This window comes from Oreochromis aureus, linkage group 10, assembly GCF_013358895.1.
Source record: "Oreochromis aureus strain Israel breed Guangdong linkage group 10, ZZ_aureus, whole genome shotgun sequence".
NCBI classification, from domain to species: Eukaryota; Metazoa; Chordata; class Actinopteri; order Cichliformes; family Cichlidae; genus Oreochromis; species Oreochromis aureus.
In genome coordinates, this window is record NC_052951.1 from 23182179 (window position 1) to 23201595 (window position 19417).

The following is a 19417-nucleotide window of genomic DNA, read 5'->3' on the forward strand; positions in this document are numbered from 1 at the left end:
TCCTGCACTGTATCTTTGCTGTTCTTAGGACTGTGCTCTTCTGGACAGAGATCTCGAGTGGTCCAGTTATCCCTGAAACCCCTTTTCTGGTGAGCCTGGTGAATGAAAGAAATGGGCTGGGGCTAGAGGTGCCAAATTCCACCATTCCCACCTCCCTCCATTGTGATGACCATCTCACACAGGCCCAGAGAGCAAATGTTGCTGCATTGCAACAGCATTTTGCAGATGTGTTCTCCCCCCTGCCCGGCCATATAAATCTCATAGAGCATCATTTTGAAATGCGCCATGGCCTCCACACGCTGCATATGCTGCCTTCTTGGATGACCTCATCATCCACAGTGACACCTGGGGCGGAGCATGTGCACTGGGTGGCCACGGTCAATACTTATGCTGGAAAAAAAAAACACAACCCCCCCCATAAAATACAGCTTTGTGTTTTTCAGTGTTTATTTGTTAATTCCATTTCAGGACACAGTTTGCTTCAGTCTTAATTTAAATTGCCCATTTAATGATGCGTGGTTGGCATGACCATGCGCAACAAAGATCTGAGTTATTTTTCAGTAAAAAAAAAAAAAACAACAACAACAAAACAAACAAACAAAAAAAATCTCAAACCTCCCACTCAGACTTGTAAAAATCATTTTCTGGGACAGGATGATAAACAGAGCAGTGGACACACAGTTAGACAGCTGGACTGACCAGCAAGTGAGCGGGTGAGTCAGTTCACAAAATGCAATCCATGTATAGAACAAACAAACAAACAAAGCACAAACAAACAAAACCCAAAGAAAGAAACAAAAAAAAGCAACATTTTACAACTTCAACCTAAAGCGCTCTATCTATGCAAGATAGCACGGGGTGCTGTGTAGGAGTAAAGTCAGTTTCAGTCCACTTCTGTCAGGCCACAGGGTCTTCTGAACTCTTGACCTCGCTCATGAATCCACTTATTTGAGACTGACAAAAAGACAAGACAAAAAAAAATTAACCAAGTAAAGCAGCTTTAACATGCTGTCTAATAGCTTTTGACATTTTAAATCATATGAACACTTTTACTTTTTTGTAAATAAGCTTGCACATCTCAAGTACCTAAAGTAAACCACATTTAAGCCTGCTGGATTCTTCTCTTATTTATAATTAATTAAATATTTATACTTGTACAAATGGAAAAGCTAGCAATTATTAGATTTTATTTTTTACAGTGTATTAGGGAATTAGTTTTGCTTATTATAGTGCTGTTTTATCATTATTAGTTTCATTTCCTAATTGTGCAGCTGTAATTGTCATTGACCTCCTGTTTTCTGTTTTCTTGTCTTTATGTATAATGAGAACGTGGCCGTTTCCAAACCTATTTGATGAATCACAAATGTGGCTTTATACATCTGAACTACAGCTTACCCCATTTGCTTCCTACTAGGACAGGACAGGCTGCATGTCTGGTCCTATAGTCTCCCTCTCCGCTCCTGAACAAATTATACCAGAACACCGATGTTCCCTGTGGAAAAATAAATAGAAGGCAAATATGATGATAAAGTTGAGTGTCCAGTAAATAAGAGGTTTAAAAGGACTTGGAGTAAAAATGGCTTACTGCTCATGGTATGGTAAAAAGTCAATGGCACCAGAATAATTCTGGACCTGAATTAGCTTTAAAAAAAAATTAAAAATCTTTTTTTTTTTTAAATGCCTAGGAAGTGTGTTTGTTCAGCTGTCTTTGTTAGATCGTAACTATTTCTGATTTTGTTAAAAAACAGTTTAACTATAAAGTAAACACTAATAGCCCGAGGATAGCAGTAGTATAAAATAAAAAGACGAAGGGAATAATGCAGGTCTTCACACAAGCTCGCTCACAATCAAAGAAACATACAAATGTCATCACCTTTCTAGGCCAAATTGCTGCTCCAAAGTCAGGGAAGACTGTGGCACCTCCTGCCTCAACATCACTCATCTGAAAAAAGACAAGATAATTTATAATCACTTGTTATCACTTCTCATAAGATGCTATTCCATACTACACCATGTCTCAATAAGTTACATAAAAAATAAGAAAGTGTGATTGTTCATGTTGTGAAGTTCTTCCCTCAATGCGGTTAGTTTTCTTTCATCCTTAAACTTGTTTACCAATTGTTACCAATTTACAGTATAGATAAATATGCACATTGTATGATGTATGAATTTAAACCGTGAACGGGGGTGGGGAGGTGGGGTGCAGCAATCCATACACTACATGCTCTACATCATTCAAAATTAAAATCTTGTCTCATAGGCAGCTCAATGTTAGCAAAGGCAAAAGAAGAAAAAAAAACAAAAAAACCAAGGTTCTTTGTCGGCCTGTTAATGGCGCGCGGACAACAAAACTCTCTACAATATGTACCAGAACTGATTGACAGGTAAACATCATTTTTGCTATGTATTGATATTATTCAGTATTATTGCCAAAGAAATGTTACAACCTTTTGCACTAATTCTTGATTGTGAACTTAAAAATTATGACAACACACTGCAGGTCAATTAATGCCATTATCAGCAGTGTCTATGAAAGTCAATCAATCCAAGTCCAACATTGAGCCAGAGCTTTTGCTTATGCCCATGAAGCCGGAGTGAAACGATGGAGAGTGGATGCCAGGAGACGGCCACCACTGCCTTCAATCAGCAGTGAACAGATACGTGTACTTACGTAGTTTAAAAAAGTCGCCACACGATTTCCAGTGCCTAATCTTTTGAAAGCATCTGGCTCATCTTTCTATAAAGATAAAATTTAAGAGTGAAGATACATAATAACAAACTGCACACACATTACTTACGTAGTTTAGGAAGGTAGCAAGTCTATTTCCATCGACGTGGAGGTTGCTGTCAAAAGGACGCTGCAACAGATGTTTATTTAACCGATCACCAAATAGACTCAAAATTAGAGCCTGCCATTAAAGGCACAAACTACATTCAAATTAAATGTATTATTTATCTGTTATTTGTCAGACGTTTATGTTTTTTGCTTTAATTTGAGTTAAAGACAACTTTTTATATATTTAATAAATTATGTCTTCAAGGGAATAGAAGAGAATCACTCTTATTATTTAGCGCATTCTTACCCTCAACTAAAAAAAAAAAAAAAAAAAAAAAAGGTATATATGTATATGGATATATATACACATATATACACACACTCTCATGTATTAGTCATTCTGTAACACAAGTAATTCTGTTCACAAGTAAGACATATTTAAGTTAAGTTTCGGAAAGTGGGAAGCATGCCAAGACAAACCACGGAAGTTTTCACATCCACAGTGCACACAAACTTTCACCTAAAAAGTGAACTCACCCTGGAGAAGTCAAAATGTGGCTCATACTGTCCTCCCACGCCATAGTTTGCAACCTGGTCAGCCAATGACAAAAATGACTCTTAGATAGAGGTGATAAATTAACTCTCCTGTCCACTGAGAACTGAATCAGTAACTCATTTTGTTGCTCTGTGTGTTATTTAACTTGTGCAAAACAACTAAACTACACTACATAAGACTACAAATCCAGAAGACACAAAGTCTCAATAATGGCAAAAATAATTAATCGATAAAGGGAAATTTTCCCAGCTAATTCTGCATCATTATTTCTAACACACTTTTGAAACTTTTTTATTAATTATTTATATCTCATCTTTTAACATTGCAAACTCCTTTACAATACTTTTAGTGAGTAAGAAACTTTGATTCATGCAACCTTGTTAAAGGTCGTCTTTATTTTTTTACTTGATTCATTTGTTTGGTTTTATTCACATTATGTGCCAGAGGGTTTTTTTTTTATTGTTTGTTTGTATTTAAAGCCATGTAAAGGTTATTATTAATTCATATAGAACATATTTATAACTTGTATAAATATGAATTTTACTTTGAAAAGTACATGTCCTGTGTGTGAAGCTGTTGCATGTTTTTAGTATCGGTTTGATGGTTTCATGAGTAAGCTCTGACCACTGTCCTCTAGTGAATTTGGCACTTCAATCAGAATTGCTATACCTCCCTTAGAAACTATGAAAACAGAAAATAACCAACTTATGGAACGGTGATGGTTTGGATTCGTCTAAAGACACTCTTAAATAAACCAGATCAAATCAAGTAAAAGTAACAGCATCATTATCTTTTCTTCCATTATTTAAGAGTTAGCATTTAATTTACAAGTTTAAAATAAAGTACAGTAAGTATATGTAAAAGGTATGAGCAACTCAAAAGGAACCCCATAGAGTGAGCCCACAGGCTGCTGTGAGATAAAGCAGATGTACGATGTAAACATGGTCAAAGCTGTAAGTGATTATCTGGGGTTAACGCCTCTATTTGGCAAAGTCACCGGTCTCAGTGGAGCCTTTAGGAGTACAGTTACCTCTGATTTCATATGGGACTGCACATTGACATGAAAAACCATATGATGAGATAAGAACATCTGAACTGGATAGCATTGTTTACCTGTTCCTCTTGAAAGAAAGTGATATTTCATTATAAGACTATTTCATATTATTCATCTGTGATTCATTTTCTGCACATGGGGAAAACTAGTCGCGCCCATCCCCATATTACATGCAGTCACTTTAAGGCTTGCAGAAACTAAATGCTTCTGTGTAAAATTGGAGTAAAAGACAAAAACTAGCTCTCAAAGAGATAGCGAGGTTAGAAATAAAAGACAAGACCAGAAGTCTCCTGTTGGACTATCTGTTTGTAGTTTAGATAATCTCGGTTTCAGCTGGAAAAATGGATCCAAAGAAGTGATGGTGCACAGGCAAATCTGAAGTGAAGACTTAATTATTTAGAGTCTATTCATATATCATTAACTCTACTTTGGGTTACGGAAATCTAATTAAAGAGAAATGCTGTAATAAAAAATAAACAAATAAACAAACGAACAAAAACATATTCTGCCAGGTGAAAGTACCAACTATTTATTTCTATTGAAGTTAAAGAGTAAAAACAGTATTTTTAAGTGTCTGAGTAGGATTTTTGACTTCCTGAGTCAACACTCACTAACTACACAGGTTAGGCTAAATATCAAATGTGTGAAACAGACTCGATTACCTGCAATAACTCTGCAGTTTCTACTGTGAGACCGGTGATGGCTTCTATTCTCTGATTGACTCTGTCAATGACGGGGTCCTCCTCTCCTTCTAACCACGCACTGAATAAACAAACATGTATTAAACGTGGCCCACACACACACTTAAAAACAATTGGGAATTTAGAGAAACAAGACTTGATATACAACAAATGAGGGAGATGACAAAGTTTTACTCTGACCTTGTTGTATAAAGTACTCTGAGTACACGAGTAGAGTAGAAAAGCATTATATAAGAACCAGTCCATTTACCAAAGCTATTAAGATTTAGTCCTATTAAAATATGTTTGAACCATCAGCACCATTCACTTGACACATGCAGTATCGCTGGTTCAAGACCAGCAAGAGACCCAAACCTAGCCTCAGGAGGATACAAGCTAGTGTATTCCTGGAGTCCATCATAAGGTATGCCCCATTTCTAATAAATGACTCATCTTGCACTTGAACTCCTACTGAAGACACAGGTGATGTTAACTGAAGTGTTCACTAACTTGGCTGCCAAGAGATTTTTTTCTCAACTTCCCTGCTCATTACAAGATACTGCAATTAAACAAAAGTTGTGTATTGTGAATTAATTTATGTACTTAAACTATGTAGTGATTACGAGAAACTCAAAACAACAAAACCAAACCAAAGGATCCTTTTTTCCTGGATGCGTTACCTTTTCGAGACTCTGTAGTTGGCTGTGGTCAGGACACCTGTTTTGGGATCACGGACGGTGGCTCGTGCAAGCTTGAAAAAAATAAATAAAGTACAAGAACAGAAAGAAATAAAACATTAAACATAAGAGTTAATCCAATCATTCCAGTTTTACGTTGTGGTACCACTCTTCTCATCCACTCTTAACTGTTAATCCTACATACTTTACAACTATTTCTTATTTATATGCCAACCAATATTTTTTTTTTTAAATTTAGTCCATGTTTTGCTCTGTATAGCTTAGCTTGAATGAGTTTTTAACACAAAGAACGTGCACTCTATCAGCATCCATAAGAAGGTAATGTTCAAAAGCTTTCCTCCTGTGCATTAGTCTCATTAACCGTTAAAGTACTTCAATATTTTGATCTTTGACGAATATTCTGCTTACCCTGGGTTTTGCCAGCTCTTTGATCTTCTCAATCTCCTCATCTGACAACAAATCCAGGTAGCGCACAATGTGGGGGCTGTCCCACTCGTCCTCTTCTTTAACAGGCTTCAGCAGAAGGTGAGGGTTTCTTTTACCGTCATGGTAGCGACAGAACAAACGGCTCCTCCTCGCTTCAGTCTAGTAAAAAAAAACAAAGAAAATTTTTAATTTTGTCATTCTTTTCAATTTTATAACTAACTTTAATGAATACAATGTGTAGTGCCATGCATTTATAATGCAGCCTCATAGTAGCACAGGTATCTGAGCTTGGTAGCAGGGTTGACCGACCTCTTCGTCATTTTAAGCGTCTAAACTTTAATAGACTACAGAATTATCTCTGTTGTAAATGACTCTGTACTCCGTGCGTGTGGTTTTTCCTGTGGTCCTGTTTGTTTATACAGAGAGCAGCCTAATTTTGTTGTTTAAAGCAAGAGTTGTAGCTTAGGTTCCAAAAGGGTTACTAAATCCCCATACACTAGTAAAAACACTAATGGAATCCAGTTTCTTTTGATTCAGCCTGCTGACAATAAACACATCTAATTATGCAATAGGTTTCCAGTTGCTGTCTATAAACGTTTCTGTGCTCTTATTGTGCACAAATAATCACCATGTTTAGACAATTATACTTTAATCCCCCTTTATAGTTTGGTTATAGTTTGCACATAGAAAAATCTGCAACAAAGTCATGGTAAAACTAGTTTCTTATGTATTGCTTTTCAAGATTAAATACATCTTAATTCAGGGCTGACGTTTTTGGCTTGGCTAGTGCTGATTTTACATCAGAAAACAGCCTAACAAGTACGTGTTGTTTACAGTTAGCTTTTGACTTGCTTTGCCATACTCCATTTGAGATTACATGCATGAATGTCCATAAAAATCAATGAAAACACATAAATACTCAATTTAGGATTTGGTTTCACAAAATAGCAACTCAAGATAGAAAGTCTGCAGGATGGCTCACCATTTGGATCCCCTCTCCTCTGCACAGAGCCTCGTAGGACTCTCTCTCTGGGAGATGGTCTTTGGGTCTACTGTAGGTTCCCAGCTGAATGGGCTCCTCAGATGGAGGCTGGTAGTCTTGGTTCATCTCACGGAGCTGCTTCATCAGTAGCTGCTCAAAATAACGGAGGTTTCCTCCTGCCCTCTGGTGGCTGGGATCTGTCAATACAACAAAAGTGATTAACAGAGGTAGAAGAACATGATGATATGAAACACTTTGGAGCCGTGTCCCCGTTGTGTGCTAACAACACATTTCAAACAGTAGTCATGGTAGGTAGACACTGAAAACAAACAAACAAACAAATATATAACCCTGCAAATATGCCTGTTTTCTACTTTATTTTGTTAAGACTTTGTGATATAGCTGCATTTACTCATTTGCCAGCAACAGAACAATTCTGAAGTTTTTTACTTCAAATTCATCAGCTATAATGTATCTAATGGTTATTATTCACATAAAGACAAAACATTTTTTTTAATCTTGAAGGTTTTCTTAGTGAATACAACACTAAGAAAACCTATTATCAAAAAACTTTCCCTTTGTGTCTTCCTCTTGTTATTTGTTGTTCAGTTACTAAAGTAACTGAGTTAAATAATGGAAAAAGTGCACCCTCTTGTGGAATTTACAGGTAGTGCCTCTTCATTGAAGCCTAATTAATTTAGTAGCAACGTCAGCTCATTTACAGAAACAAAGAAACTTTAAGTGTATTTTAGTTATTGTGTATCTTACCTGTTGATTCAGTCGTGGTTCTTCTAGGGGGTTAATGTATTTGCAGTTTGCTGGGTGTAGTTTTACACAGGACTGTAAGCATGTGCGCTTACAGCATTACACATTTAGTTAGGAAATTTCCAGAGTGACTACAACCTCAGGATCTCCTGATGGAATTAATATTACTGCGGGTTATGAGACAGTGAGAACATCATGTTTCTCTCCTCCATTTCAGATGTGCTCTGTCTTGTATATATATAGCCAGGTATGTGCTGGAAAATGTCCCAGAAATGTGTTTTCATGCTGTACATTTGTGTCCCACTTTTACGGGCGAGTCACATACTGGAGTATTTCTGTATGAGGTGTGTTATTTGCAGGATATTTTTGCAGCACTTGATGGCATACCGTTTCACCTCTACAACAGCTCAATTCATTTCACTTGACAAGTAAACAAGTATACCACAACTTGAAAATGTAGCTGTAGCCTGTGACCTATAGCTGTCAGAGCCTGTGATACAGAGGCTAAAATAACAGTTTAAACCCACAGGCCGCTTTTTTTTCTCGAATGGACAACACCCAGCTACTGTGGTGAGCACAGAGCACCACAACAGTCAGAGAGGAGAATGAACTTTGGTAACTAGTGAAACCAGAAGAAAGCAAACTATTAATTACAGCACAGTAGAGAAATTGAGTTGTAGAAGAAGGTGTAATTAGAAACAAATGAAAAAGACTCAGCTTAAATCTTTAAACATATTTACATAAAACATTTGATCTAAATATGTGTCCCATGAACCCCATTCATCCAGTTTTTATATTTGCAAGGAAGACTACATCTGTGTCCGACTCAGGCTGGAAATAGAGTGTGTGTGTGTAATGAGTGTTGGTGTGCAGGCAGAATGCTTCATTTGCCTATGTTGTATCTTACCAATAGCTACAAGCCGTCGCGTTAGTTCAATGGCTCGAGGGAGGTCACCCATTTGGTAAACAGAATAGCTGAGGTAGTCCAAAATGTCTGCCTTGGAAACCACAGCTTCCTCGCCATCGTCCAGTTGTTTCAAGGCCTGCTGCAACCACAGCACGGCATGGTAATAGTCTGCATCGTTGTAAGCCGTCTTTCCCATGTCGAAGCAGTCATCCACGGTCAGCACAGCACTGGAGTGCACACCTGATGGGAACCACTCAGTAAGACTAAATGACTGAACAAAATGTACTTAACACATACCATTTTTTTTAATGTGCACCATTTATTAAGTTATTAACTAAGTGATAGCATAGATGTGTACCAGGCAGACAACATTTTACTTAAGAAACTGAGACCTGAAATATCTGGTAACTTAACAGCTAAGAGATACTGGCTTGGTTTACTTTTCAGGAAATGCACCTATTTTTATGAGAAATTAATATGAACTAAACGTCTTTTAACCTGCTATAAAGTAGTAATAAACAGTGTGGTGACGCTGTGGTTCAGGAAGTAGGACAGGTCATTTGATCCGTTTCTATCAGCACTGATGTGCATGATAGGTCAAAACACTTAAGTGTGAACCAAAAAGTAACAGACATGACACGCTTAAGTTACTCTTCCCTTTGTGATATTTTAATGCTTTTTTTATATTCAACGCACACTTCTTGCTTACCTGGCAGCTTTCCTTTGGAGAAGGCTTCAGAATCCAGTTGGTACGTGTCCTGCAGGCGCATCAACGCCTTGGCTGCACCCGTCTCATCTTCCTCGTCTGGGAAATATTGTCTGTGTACGGACATGTTGGAGACGAACCCTGGACAGAAATTAAGAATGTCTTTCTGTACATCTCATTTGCATGTATCACATGAAACACTGGCATATAATTCAAATTTGGGTCACTGTAAACTTGTTGGTACTTAATTGTTTATTTACACATGCAGAACAGCAACATTATATTGCTCTAGATGTACCAGCTCTAAAGGTGTAGCTGGAATGTGTTTTCGCCTTTTTAGTCAGTCTCTGTGTGCGTGTCTTCACAGACTGTACTACGCAATAGCATCACAACCGTGCAATACAGTTACTGAATTCTGTACACTTATGCTAGGTTTATCTGCCTTACACAGATATGGTCCCGTGTCTAAACACGTACACACTTTCAGCTCCAAGTGCACAGAGACAAAGACACACACACACACACTCTTCATTGCCAAAATATGCAGATATGAGGAACAGCTGCAGCTAAAACATGACAAGCTCTGTTCTTGATCACAGCATGTGGACTAAGCAGCACAGCAAACATTTCCACTCCCCAGCAAAAGCTGCATTCATTCTCCTCACATCCATTCTGGAGCTTATATTTGCTCTGTGCTGCTTGCCTTTTGGTTATGCTGAGAGAGATATATTACTGTATATATTGTGTCATGGTGAAAATACATAGAATAGGTGAATACAGGTTGCCAGGTACAGTGGTTTGATCAGTCAGTAAAATTACAAAAAACTTTTCTAAAAGTTTTTCCCGTTGGGTTTTGCTTTAAAAGCCAATAAAAAGAACGCTATTGATTTGGGATTAATAAAGGGTAACATACAGATTTGGCCAAGAAAACATATACTGAAGTATTTTTCCTATATTTTGCAATATGCATTAAGTAAAGTGGCAAATGAATTGCTCTAGACGCAGAGGTAGGCACTGTTTAAACACACAGAGTATGCAAATACCTGTATATCTGTATCTGCATGGACACAAAAACTCTAGAATTCACATTTAATCTACAAAAACATAAAAAAAAAAAAAATTTCCCATTTGTCTGATTCTAGCATGCACGTGATGATCTGCAAGATCTCACAGACCACACAGAAAACATCCCAAGTTTTCCAAGCAGAGTTAAAATCATGGCACTTCACGAGTGCTCCTTTAGGAAAATACTGTTTTGGAGATATATCCTTACCATCAGCGGGATTCTGAAGCACCAGGCTCTCCAGTTCAGACCACTCAGTGTTGAGTCTCTTCATCAGTTTATAGGCATTCACTGGGTGAGCCAGGTAGCCTTCTGGGTCAGCGGTGGATACTCTGGTCAGGGCATCAAGTTTATTGGCCCAGCTAAGAAACGGATACAGGGTGATTCTACTACACATTTTATATAGAGACAACACACTTCATATCAACTTACCCTATAAATGTGAGAAAGGATTAAAGGCAAAGTAACACACAGTCGACAGACTAATAGGGGGTGATGTCTGAGAGTTCAGAGTGTACCTTTTTACAGCGGCCAGCTTGGACTCCTCTGCTTTGATGTACTCCCTCAGAGACTGAACCAGCTCCTTTTCTGTGTAGATCAGGTCTGTCATTTGGCCTGTAGGCACACACACAGATATGAAGATAAATTAGAGGTTTCACGGAGGACAAAGTCAACATCAGCTTGTTCATTACTACAATTTCAGGCAATTTGCAGGTTTAGTGTTTCGGAGGCAAAATGACTCATTTCACATTAAAACTCCATCAAGCGATACTTGATGACATGTTGGTGCAGCGCTTAGCCTGCTGATCAGACGGTCGAGAGACCTTTCTGTTTGTTCAGCATGTTCTCCATGTGGGATTTTCCTCTGGGCGCTCTTGTTTCCTCCCACAATGATCACAGGCATATTAGGTTAATGGGTAAATAAATATTAGCTGTAAGACAGGCACATTGGTTAGACTGTATTATAAAGAGCTGTATTAGTGTGCGTGGGAATATGTGAATACGTGTTGTCAGGTACTTTGGTTTGAGGAGTCAGTAAAAAAAAATAAAAAAAAATAAAATAAAATAATAAGCTATAGAAATGTTTTTCTCTTGTATTTTGCTTTAAAAGCCAATGAAAAAAAAATGAATCTATTTCTGGTAGCACTTTCTCCCCACCACTCCCCTCAGACTTAGGCTGAAAATAACTCTTGGGCCAAAAACTGCGGGGCTTTAATAGTATAGAATTACTCAGCAAAATTACAGTTAAGCACCCACCCATGAGCCTTGGAAGAGATAGATGGGGTGTAGTGTGCTTAGTAAACATCCTCATGGGATTGCTCAGCTTAACACAAGTTTTAAGAGACAGAGGATGACAAGCCTGCATTGTTTTTGCATGCAAACAGCATATCTGACCATCTAAGTGCAATATATCATCAGAACAGCATAGCAGTATACCTTTCCAAGCAATAAGAACTAACCTGTTGAGCGATGTGACACATATTGTATACAAAAAACATTTTCTGTTTGCCAACAATGTCTCTGTGATTGCACAAAGCAAGGACATTGTGTAAGAAAAGCTTTTTTTCCCTTTTAAAGTGGTTCAAGAGATTAATTTCTATGGAAATCATGCTGAATATCTGAGCACTGATTTGAAAGAAAGAAAGAAAAAGGAATCAATGTACCACAACTATTTCTCCATATAGTTATTATTAGTCCTCTTCTGGCCACATCCTCCATTTAATACAAAGTGCAAAGCACAGATGTGCATTCTTGAGCAATTCAGCATCCTATTATTGTGGTCAAACGAGGCCGATCTGATTAAAAATAACACACAGTTAATTGGTAAGGCATCAGTCAAGATTGTTTTTTTTAAATCCAGAGTAGCACTGAGCTCTTGACCCGTGGGCTTGGTTTGATTAATCAATTGAATGAATGAATGACTATTCATGCAAGTCTTGTAAATGAGTCCCAAGTAATTCCAAACACTTGATGACAGATTAAAGGCTCACTCACTAATGCTTTCTAGTTTCTGAGGTTCTAACACTAAATGTTTAAAGAACTGACAAAGTTTCTTTAAATTATCTTGAGGATAATTGTTGGAACAGATACTGATGTTTTATTTTCTATTTGTTCTCTTGACCTTTTATAGAAAATATTTATTTTATTTTGACGCCTTCCAAAAGATGGGATTTTTTCCCCACAATTTTATTACCCATTGACTTATAATACAACAAAAAAGAGGCAATACAGGTAAGCAGCAATATCTTTCACATTCTACCAGTCTCTCTTTCACACACAGGACACCGATCGGCCTGACTCATTTTTAAGAGTCAGGCCCAAGGACACTTCAGTATGTGAAGGAGGCAGCGACACTGTGATAAGTGGACTAGCTGCCCTGCCAACCAGTAAACCTACCAATGGATGTAAAGATCTCTGCCCGTGTGGTCCGGCAGCAACACAGCAGGACCGAGGAGACAAAAAGCAGGAGTTTGCTCATTCTGCCTTGTTCAGTAACCTGCAATTACATAAAAAACATAATCACATCATTTCACAGTGGCACGCAAAATAAACTAGTTATGCCGAACATTATAAAGCATATAAAGAGATTTTTTATCCACTGCTCTCTATAAAACTCTATGAATAAAGTGTCTTTTTTGAAGTATTCCTCCTTAAAGCCGTTTAACACAATTTGTAAGCGTATCATACATAAATAGTTTCAAATTTTCAGTTTGTGTTACACCAAGTCTGTAGTTTATTCAGTGACTCTGTGTTTCCAGACCAAATTTGCAGATTGCCAAACAATTCTCAAAGTTTCCAGCACGTTTCCTACAAATGAGTCATGGTCTATTGTTCCCAGTTCTCACTGAGAAGGGAAAAATAGGGGACACAGCTGTAACTGAACAGTATATTTTTAATATGTTTATGTGTGTAATTTTCTCATTTCTCTTTCCATCAGGGTCGCGCCAGGTCGGCATAAGTTCATTTTCAGTCTCCTGCTCTACAATTTAACATGACAACCAGAAAATTTATTTTGGAAACGAGCTCGTGCACTGAAGATAATCTTATGTACCTATTTACTTACTTACGTGCCTTGCTGTTAAAAATATAACCTAAATTTTCATACAATTAGATGCATTTGACACACTAAATAAAACACAATAAGGCACAAAACCTCAGTGTTTATTCATGGCAGACTTTGCCACAATGCATTAGTAGTGTTATGAGGATTAAGTATCGGAGCCAGCTACAGGGCTGAAGCAGAAAAAGTAGAAGAAAAGTAACATCAGTCCAAGACTGTAAAAAGCAACTGCGTGCTACTTTCTCCTTTCCTTCTGTTTTTAAAACACCACTTCTCACTGATGACTGTTTACTACAGTATGTTTAAAACATAGACATCTATAATTCTAACTGCAAGCACAGAGACATTGATGTTTGAATAAATTTGAGTAAAGAAATAGCTTAATAACCTCCTGGAAAGAAAAGAACTATTTGACTGACACCTTCTGGGCAAATACAGTGATTTTCTACAGTGACAAGCAACATGGTGTCCAAAAGGAACAAGCGTAACAAATTTACAGGAAATAAATGTCAGTGTGTAAGCACCACATCTGTCTGCCAGTGATGGTGTGAGGCCTTTGTGAAAATAGACACAAACACAGGTGGTATGTGGCTCATATGTGACATCCTGACTCTTCTGATGGGGTAAACATCTGACACAGACATGCCGATGCTAATCCACAGAAGAAAGGCTGAAATCTGAAATCTCCTTCACGTGTATAGGAAAGAACTATTTTTCCTCATCGTCTCTTTTAACATTTACAATTACAGCTATTACACTGGAATGTACCACAGAGGGTGTAACTTTGTAGCCGTATGATCAAAAAAATGATATGACTGGACCAAGATTCAGAAGAGATGAAGCAGCACACATTTAGCCACACTGTTCATTTTGGGATTGAAAGAAAAAGTTACACATTTTCAAAACACAGAAAAAAAACCTCCCACTGTCTCTTCCTGAATGTATGAGAGCTGTAAATCAGTTCACAAAGAATATGATTAAATTTGCATTGTACGCAGAATAAATACATTTGCATTTGAGTGACATGACTGACAAAAAGCACAACCCTTATGCTGAGATGACAGATGTATATTGGCTGAAAACCTTTATGCTGATCTCAGAAAGAAGGCTAAGACATTCTTTAATGCAACTTTATGTGCATTACTAATATATTACTAAATATACCTCTCAGTATAAATTCAGCTTCTTGTGTGTTACCTTTAAGCATTTGGAGTTGGCTTAAACACTGGCTAGATAATCATCACCAAAGTCTCAAACTAAAAAGTAAACGATTGCTTCTCTCGCCTTGTAATTTACAGCCAGTATCATTGCTCAGCTCAAACAGAGTCTGGCCTGTTTCTGCAGGCGGCAACATTCCTGAAAAAGAGGTCTGTTACACTTACTACCCGAGTGGTGTCGGGTTTTTCTAGAAAGTAAAATGAGGCTAGGATGTCCAGAGAGGTCCTGAGAGGGCAGGTATGCACAGCTGCACTTTGTACACAGGCCAAAGTTGTGTGCATGCATCTCAGACCTGGGTAGGTAGGAAAGCAGGCAGATCTTCAACATTTTGCCATTCCATTAAGGAGCATCAGTTTTAATGTTGAGCATTTGCAAAACTGGCCTGAACTCAATGATAATAGCCTAAAAGTATATCTGCCAGCTCATACTGGGGTTGAGTTTGTTCAGACTTTCCTGCTTTACATGGAGGAGTGGCTCAGTAAGTGAGATAAGGAACCAAAGCAACACAGTCTCTGGCAAAGACATCAGGATGCAAGGTCTGCAGCGGGGCAGGGGTTCCTATTAGGAGCAAATGTTTGCACTGAGAGTAAAACGTTCAACTTCTGTGGTCCTCTTGTTCTACTCTTCTATGGAACTTTACGTACTTGACAAAAACTAAACACATAAAAGCTTGGCTGGTCAGTGCAACATCTGTCCGACTGGTGAAAACACTAAAATAAATGTGAGTTTTAAGAGGAAGAAGATTAAACATATCATTGTGCAAAGATAAAATGTCTTTCATTTAATACGTTTATATAAACATTTCATTTCTAAGAAATGCAAACAAGGGAAAAAATGAAAGCATGTATGACCTCGGGCTTGTGGAAAGAGGATGGAGCTGTCTGAATGATGCAATATTTCAACACTTCTGCAAAATACTTCTACCAAATTTTGAACAAGTTTAGTTTTTTTCCCTGAAGCTTAACCTTGAATCTGAATGGCTCATGTTTGCAGGACATATGGTCCATGACAGCACGGGTGGACATTCTAGCCAAAAGACCATATGTTTGGGTCACTTTAAAGGCAAAAAGTGCCACTTATTAATCTCTGCACCCGGTTTTTCCACTCTGACTGTTGTGTGAATGTTGTGAATGTTTGTCCACTCACAGCTACTTCAAGTCTGGTACGCTAAATCCGTTACAACTCCAAGATGGAAAGTGTGTCCAATGAGCACCCCAACAATTTTGTAATCAGTCACACATTTAATTGGGTCACGCATGGTAGATCACGTGTTGTTTTTTATTTAATGATGACATCTGTACAATTCCTCTGGAAAATTGATTATATTCCACAATGTTAAAAACAGTGACATCACCCACCCATACATAACAGAATAGTTTAAATAGAATTTTGGATGAGGAGGAAAGAAGTCGAAGAGCCGAAAAGAAATTCATTTCTGAGTAGATTTTTGGCCCCAAACACCAAATTCCAGTGTTTTGATAAACCTAGATGGGAGTAAATGCAGCTATCTTTGCATGTAAGCAAAAAAATGGAAGTTGCATGCCAGAAAACTAAAATCTGGAAAGAGAGAAGAAGAAAAAAAAATGCCTGGTACTTGCCAATTTTTTCCACTCTGGTGCACTAAGAAGAAAAGCAAGCAGTTGATGCTTAACAGATATTTTAACGACTGATGGTAATCAGTAAACAGGACTCAAACTCAACGCCCACACGCAGACATAGACACATAACCACAACACATGCATGTCACACAGTGTGCCGCATACAGCACCTGCCTGTACCATACCCAGAACAGGTGAACATGCCCAGGCAATCAATGGCCATCAGTCTAATACACAGAACTATCCTCCAGCAATGAAAAAAATTCCAGAGTCAACCTGGTGATAGTTGCTACTCTGTGCAGTTCAAATTACACTGTGGGCAGGAAAAAAAGAGATTTCTCTCTTTAACACCCAGCATAGGTTGGTTACGGTTTGTGCTTTTTAAGATCCTTACTGACAAAGTACTAACAATTTGCTCAATTCTTCAGGGCTTTTAGTATAAGCGGGCAACCCCTTCATTCAGTTTCATCTAAAGCCACTCGCACTTTGACTTTCACTTCCACTAAATGTCACAGGATGAGGTCAGCAAAGTGGAGCAATTTTGTGGTTTTATGTGGTCAGCAAATCAATCGAAATACTACTTATGACACATCCCCTACTTTGATATGGAAAGAGAGCATTCCTCATCCAAGATCCCAATCATGTTCTGCTGACCATGGAAACAGATTATCCAGAGGAAAAGCATGGAAAACTACTGACTTCTACTGTGGTTTATATTAAGGCAAAGTTGCTGGAGATCAATAATAACCCAAATCACCCTAATTTAATAAGTTATTAAATAAAACAAAAGATATTTTATCTTTGCATTTAATTGGGGATTTTACCTACTTGACAGCGAGACAGTTGTAGCATTCAGTTTAGTTGAAAACAGTTGGATCAGGACAGTGGCCGCAGCTTATTTAGTCAAAGAGTCACCTGTCTTCTGGGTTTATGCAGCTGGCAGATGTATGAAAGCCTTTTATTTGTTACCTTCCATTTATACACACTCCCATAACAGCCAGAGACAATTATTTGCATTCTACCATGGATAAATCACTGCAGGGCATCACTTAGCTACCAGGCCAGTGTATTTAGTGACGCTGTGCCATTTGTTAAGGGAGAACAAAGCCCTTTTTTGGAGCTATGCAAGACCTAATCTTTTGAACCAGAAGGCAGCCACAGCGAATTCACTCCCTTTAAAGGGAGTTAATTTATATTGCAAATACATATAACAGCCCTATATGACCTATTTCTACGACTCTAATGTGAGTATAATAAGCATTCAGATGTTACATGGTTAATTCGGTAGTTTGATAACTAACAATTGTTCGGTCATTTTCAAAGACACATATACATATCTGATAGCTGCAAAATTGATCTTTTTTATTACTCTAACATTAGATGAAACTAATATTTTTGAATTTTGTATTAGTACTTGTAACTGCCACTGCTATCCGTTTCGTTTTACATGGTTATTTGGCATAATAACAGCCAATAGCGATCAAAATAATCGTTAGTTGCAGAGCTAGAGGTGTTTTGTTTGAGATACATGAAATAGAAACAATGTCACCGCGAGGCTGGAATATGTGTCGATATAACTACTAACATCAGACCAATCTTACTCTGCGTGAGAGCAGAAATTAAGTAAAGATGAGCAAAACTCACTCTTCCTCCGCGACCGAATGTGCAAACCATCTCCAGAGGCAGAGGAGCCGTCCCAGTGACGTCAGCCCGGGACGGCTGTTTCTAGAAATTCCCAACACTTCCCTTTTTTTTGGTCCCGTAAATGTCCTGTAGTCCGTACTGTGTAGAGATTTTAATTCACTGTACCGAAAAAAGCTACACTTTCCGCTTTAAAGTATGTGTGTGTGTGCAAAACACAGAATGTTATGCTCGGTCACAAAGTTTCGCGCAAACTTTCAAAACTTTCTCCCTGTCCGCTGTGGAACATTTGCTACTCAGCTGTGTCTCGCATTATAATGTAACCTGCAGAAACAGCACGGGAATGAACACAAACCTCGCTGAATAACATGTTTTTTTTTTTTTTCCTTTAACCTTGGGAACCTGATAGTCTGTACAGTCTGGTGCACTAAAAAAAACCAAAACAACAGAAGCCTGTTGGACCCACGATTGACAACCATCCCAGCATGTTCGGGAGGCATGCGAGCTCAAGGACTCAGCCGTGATGTAATCCTACACAGCATTTAGTGCGATAGCTAATCCGGGACAGCATGTAATGTCAGCTTACCTTGATTCTCGTGGCTTTCAAACAGGATAGTCACGTTTGACAATGTGGACGCAAATCCACTTGGCACCTAGGGGTTATGAAAAGTACGGAGAGTGGAGGAAAGCGCTGCCACGTACAGAACCTCCCGAAGGGCTCACCTTAATGCTTCGAATAGATGCGCAGAGACATTCCTGCGACTTCTAAGCTGTAGGGTGGAGAATTGGCTCTTCTTATTTAGAAAGAAAGACTACATTCCTTTTTTTGTAATTAAAAAAATAGTGTGCGTGTAGATACACATATGCACATTTTTAACTTTACATGAATACGATTTTTTTTTATTTTAATGTCAGATTATATACCACCCAGTTTCATTTTACATTTTGCAATGGCAACTGTATTTATGTAGCCCATTTCATTACATGCAAACTCAGTGTGCTCAATACAGAAGAACATAAAACCTCTGTAGGTTTAGAATAAAGGCTAAAGGCAACAAAAATAACTATATATATATATATATATATATATATATATATATATATATATATATATATGAATATATATGAAAAGCAAAACAAAATCAATAAAACCAGAACCAAAAAATACTTATTGAGCCTGTGTAAGTAAAAAGGTTTTTAGTTTGTTTTTAAATGCACAGATGCAATTGTTCTCAGGTCAGCAGGCAGCTTGATCCAAAGACGAGGACCCCAGTAAGTGAAAGCAC

At 38.0% G+C, this 19417-nt stretch overlaps 1 protein-coding gene across 4 annotated transcripts; it reads right to left on the minus strand.

The window, feature by feature from the left end:
* Window positions 1–423: 423 nt before the first annotated feature.
* p4ha2 (procollagen-proline, 2-oxoglutarate 4-dioxygenase (proline 4-hydroxylase), alpha polypeptide 2) lies at window positions 424–18859 on the minus strand. 4 transcript variants are annotated; one of them, XM_039618705.1, is made up of 15 exons: window positions 18718–18859; window positions 13011–13110; window positions 11132–11228; window positions 10824–10975; window positions 9554–9691; window positions 8845–9084; window positions 7173–7369; window positions 6173–6349; window positions 5747–5817; window positions 5049–5148; window positions 3314–3367; window positions 2672–2737; window positions 1874–1942; window positions 1396–1492; window positions 424–954 (listed from the first exon to the last, which is right to left on the minus strand). In XM_039618705.1, the coding sequence occupies exons 2-15, from the start codon at window positions 13090–13092 to the stop codon at window positions 884–886; spliced, it is 1611 nt and encodes a 536-aa protein (XP_039474639.1). In that variant the 5' UTR covers window positions 13093–13110; window positions 18718–18859; the 3' UTR covers window positions 424–883. The 4 variants fall into 4 exon arrangements, 3 of the variants coding, with proteins under 3 accessions (XP_039474639.1, XP_031581820.2, XP_031581819.2); XM_031725960.2 differs by lacking the exons at window positions 2672–2737; window positions 18718–18859 and adding exons at window positions 2799–2858; window positions 18135–18260; XM_031725959.2 differs by lacking the exon at window positions 18718–18859 and adding an exon at window positions 18135–18256.
* Between the last annotated feature and the right edge of the window lie 558 nt (window positions 18860–19417).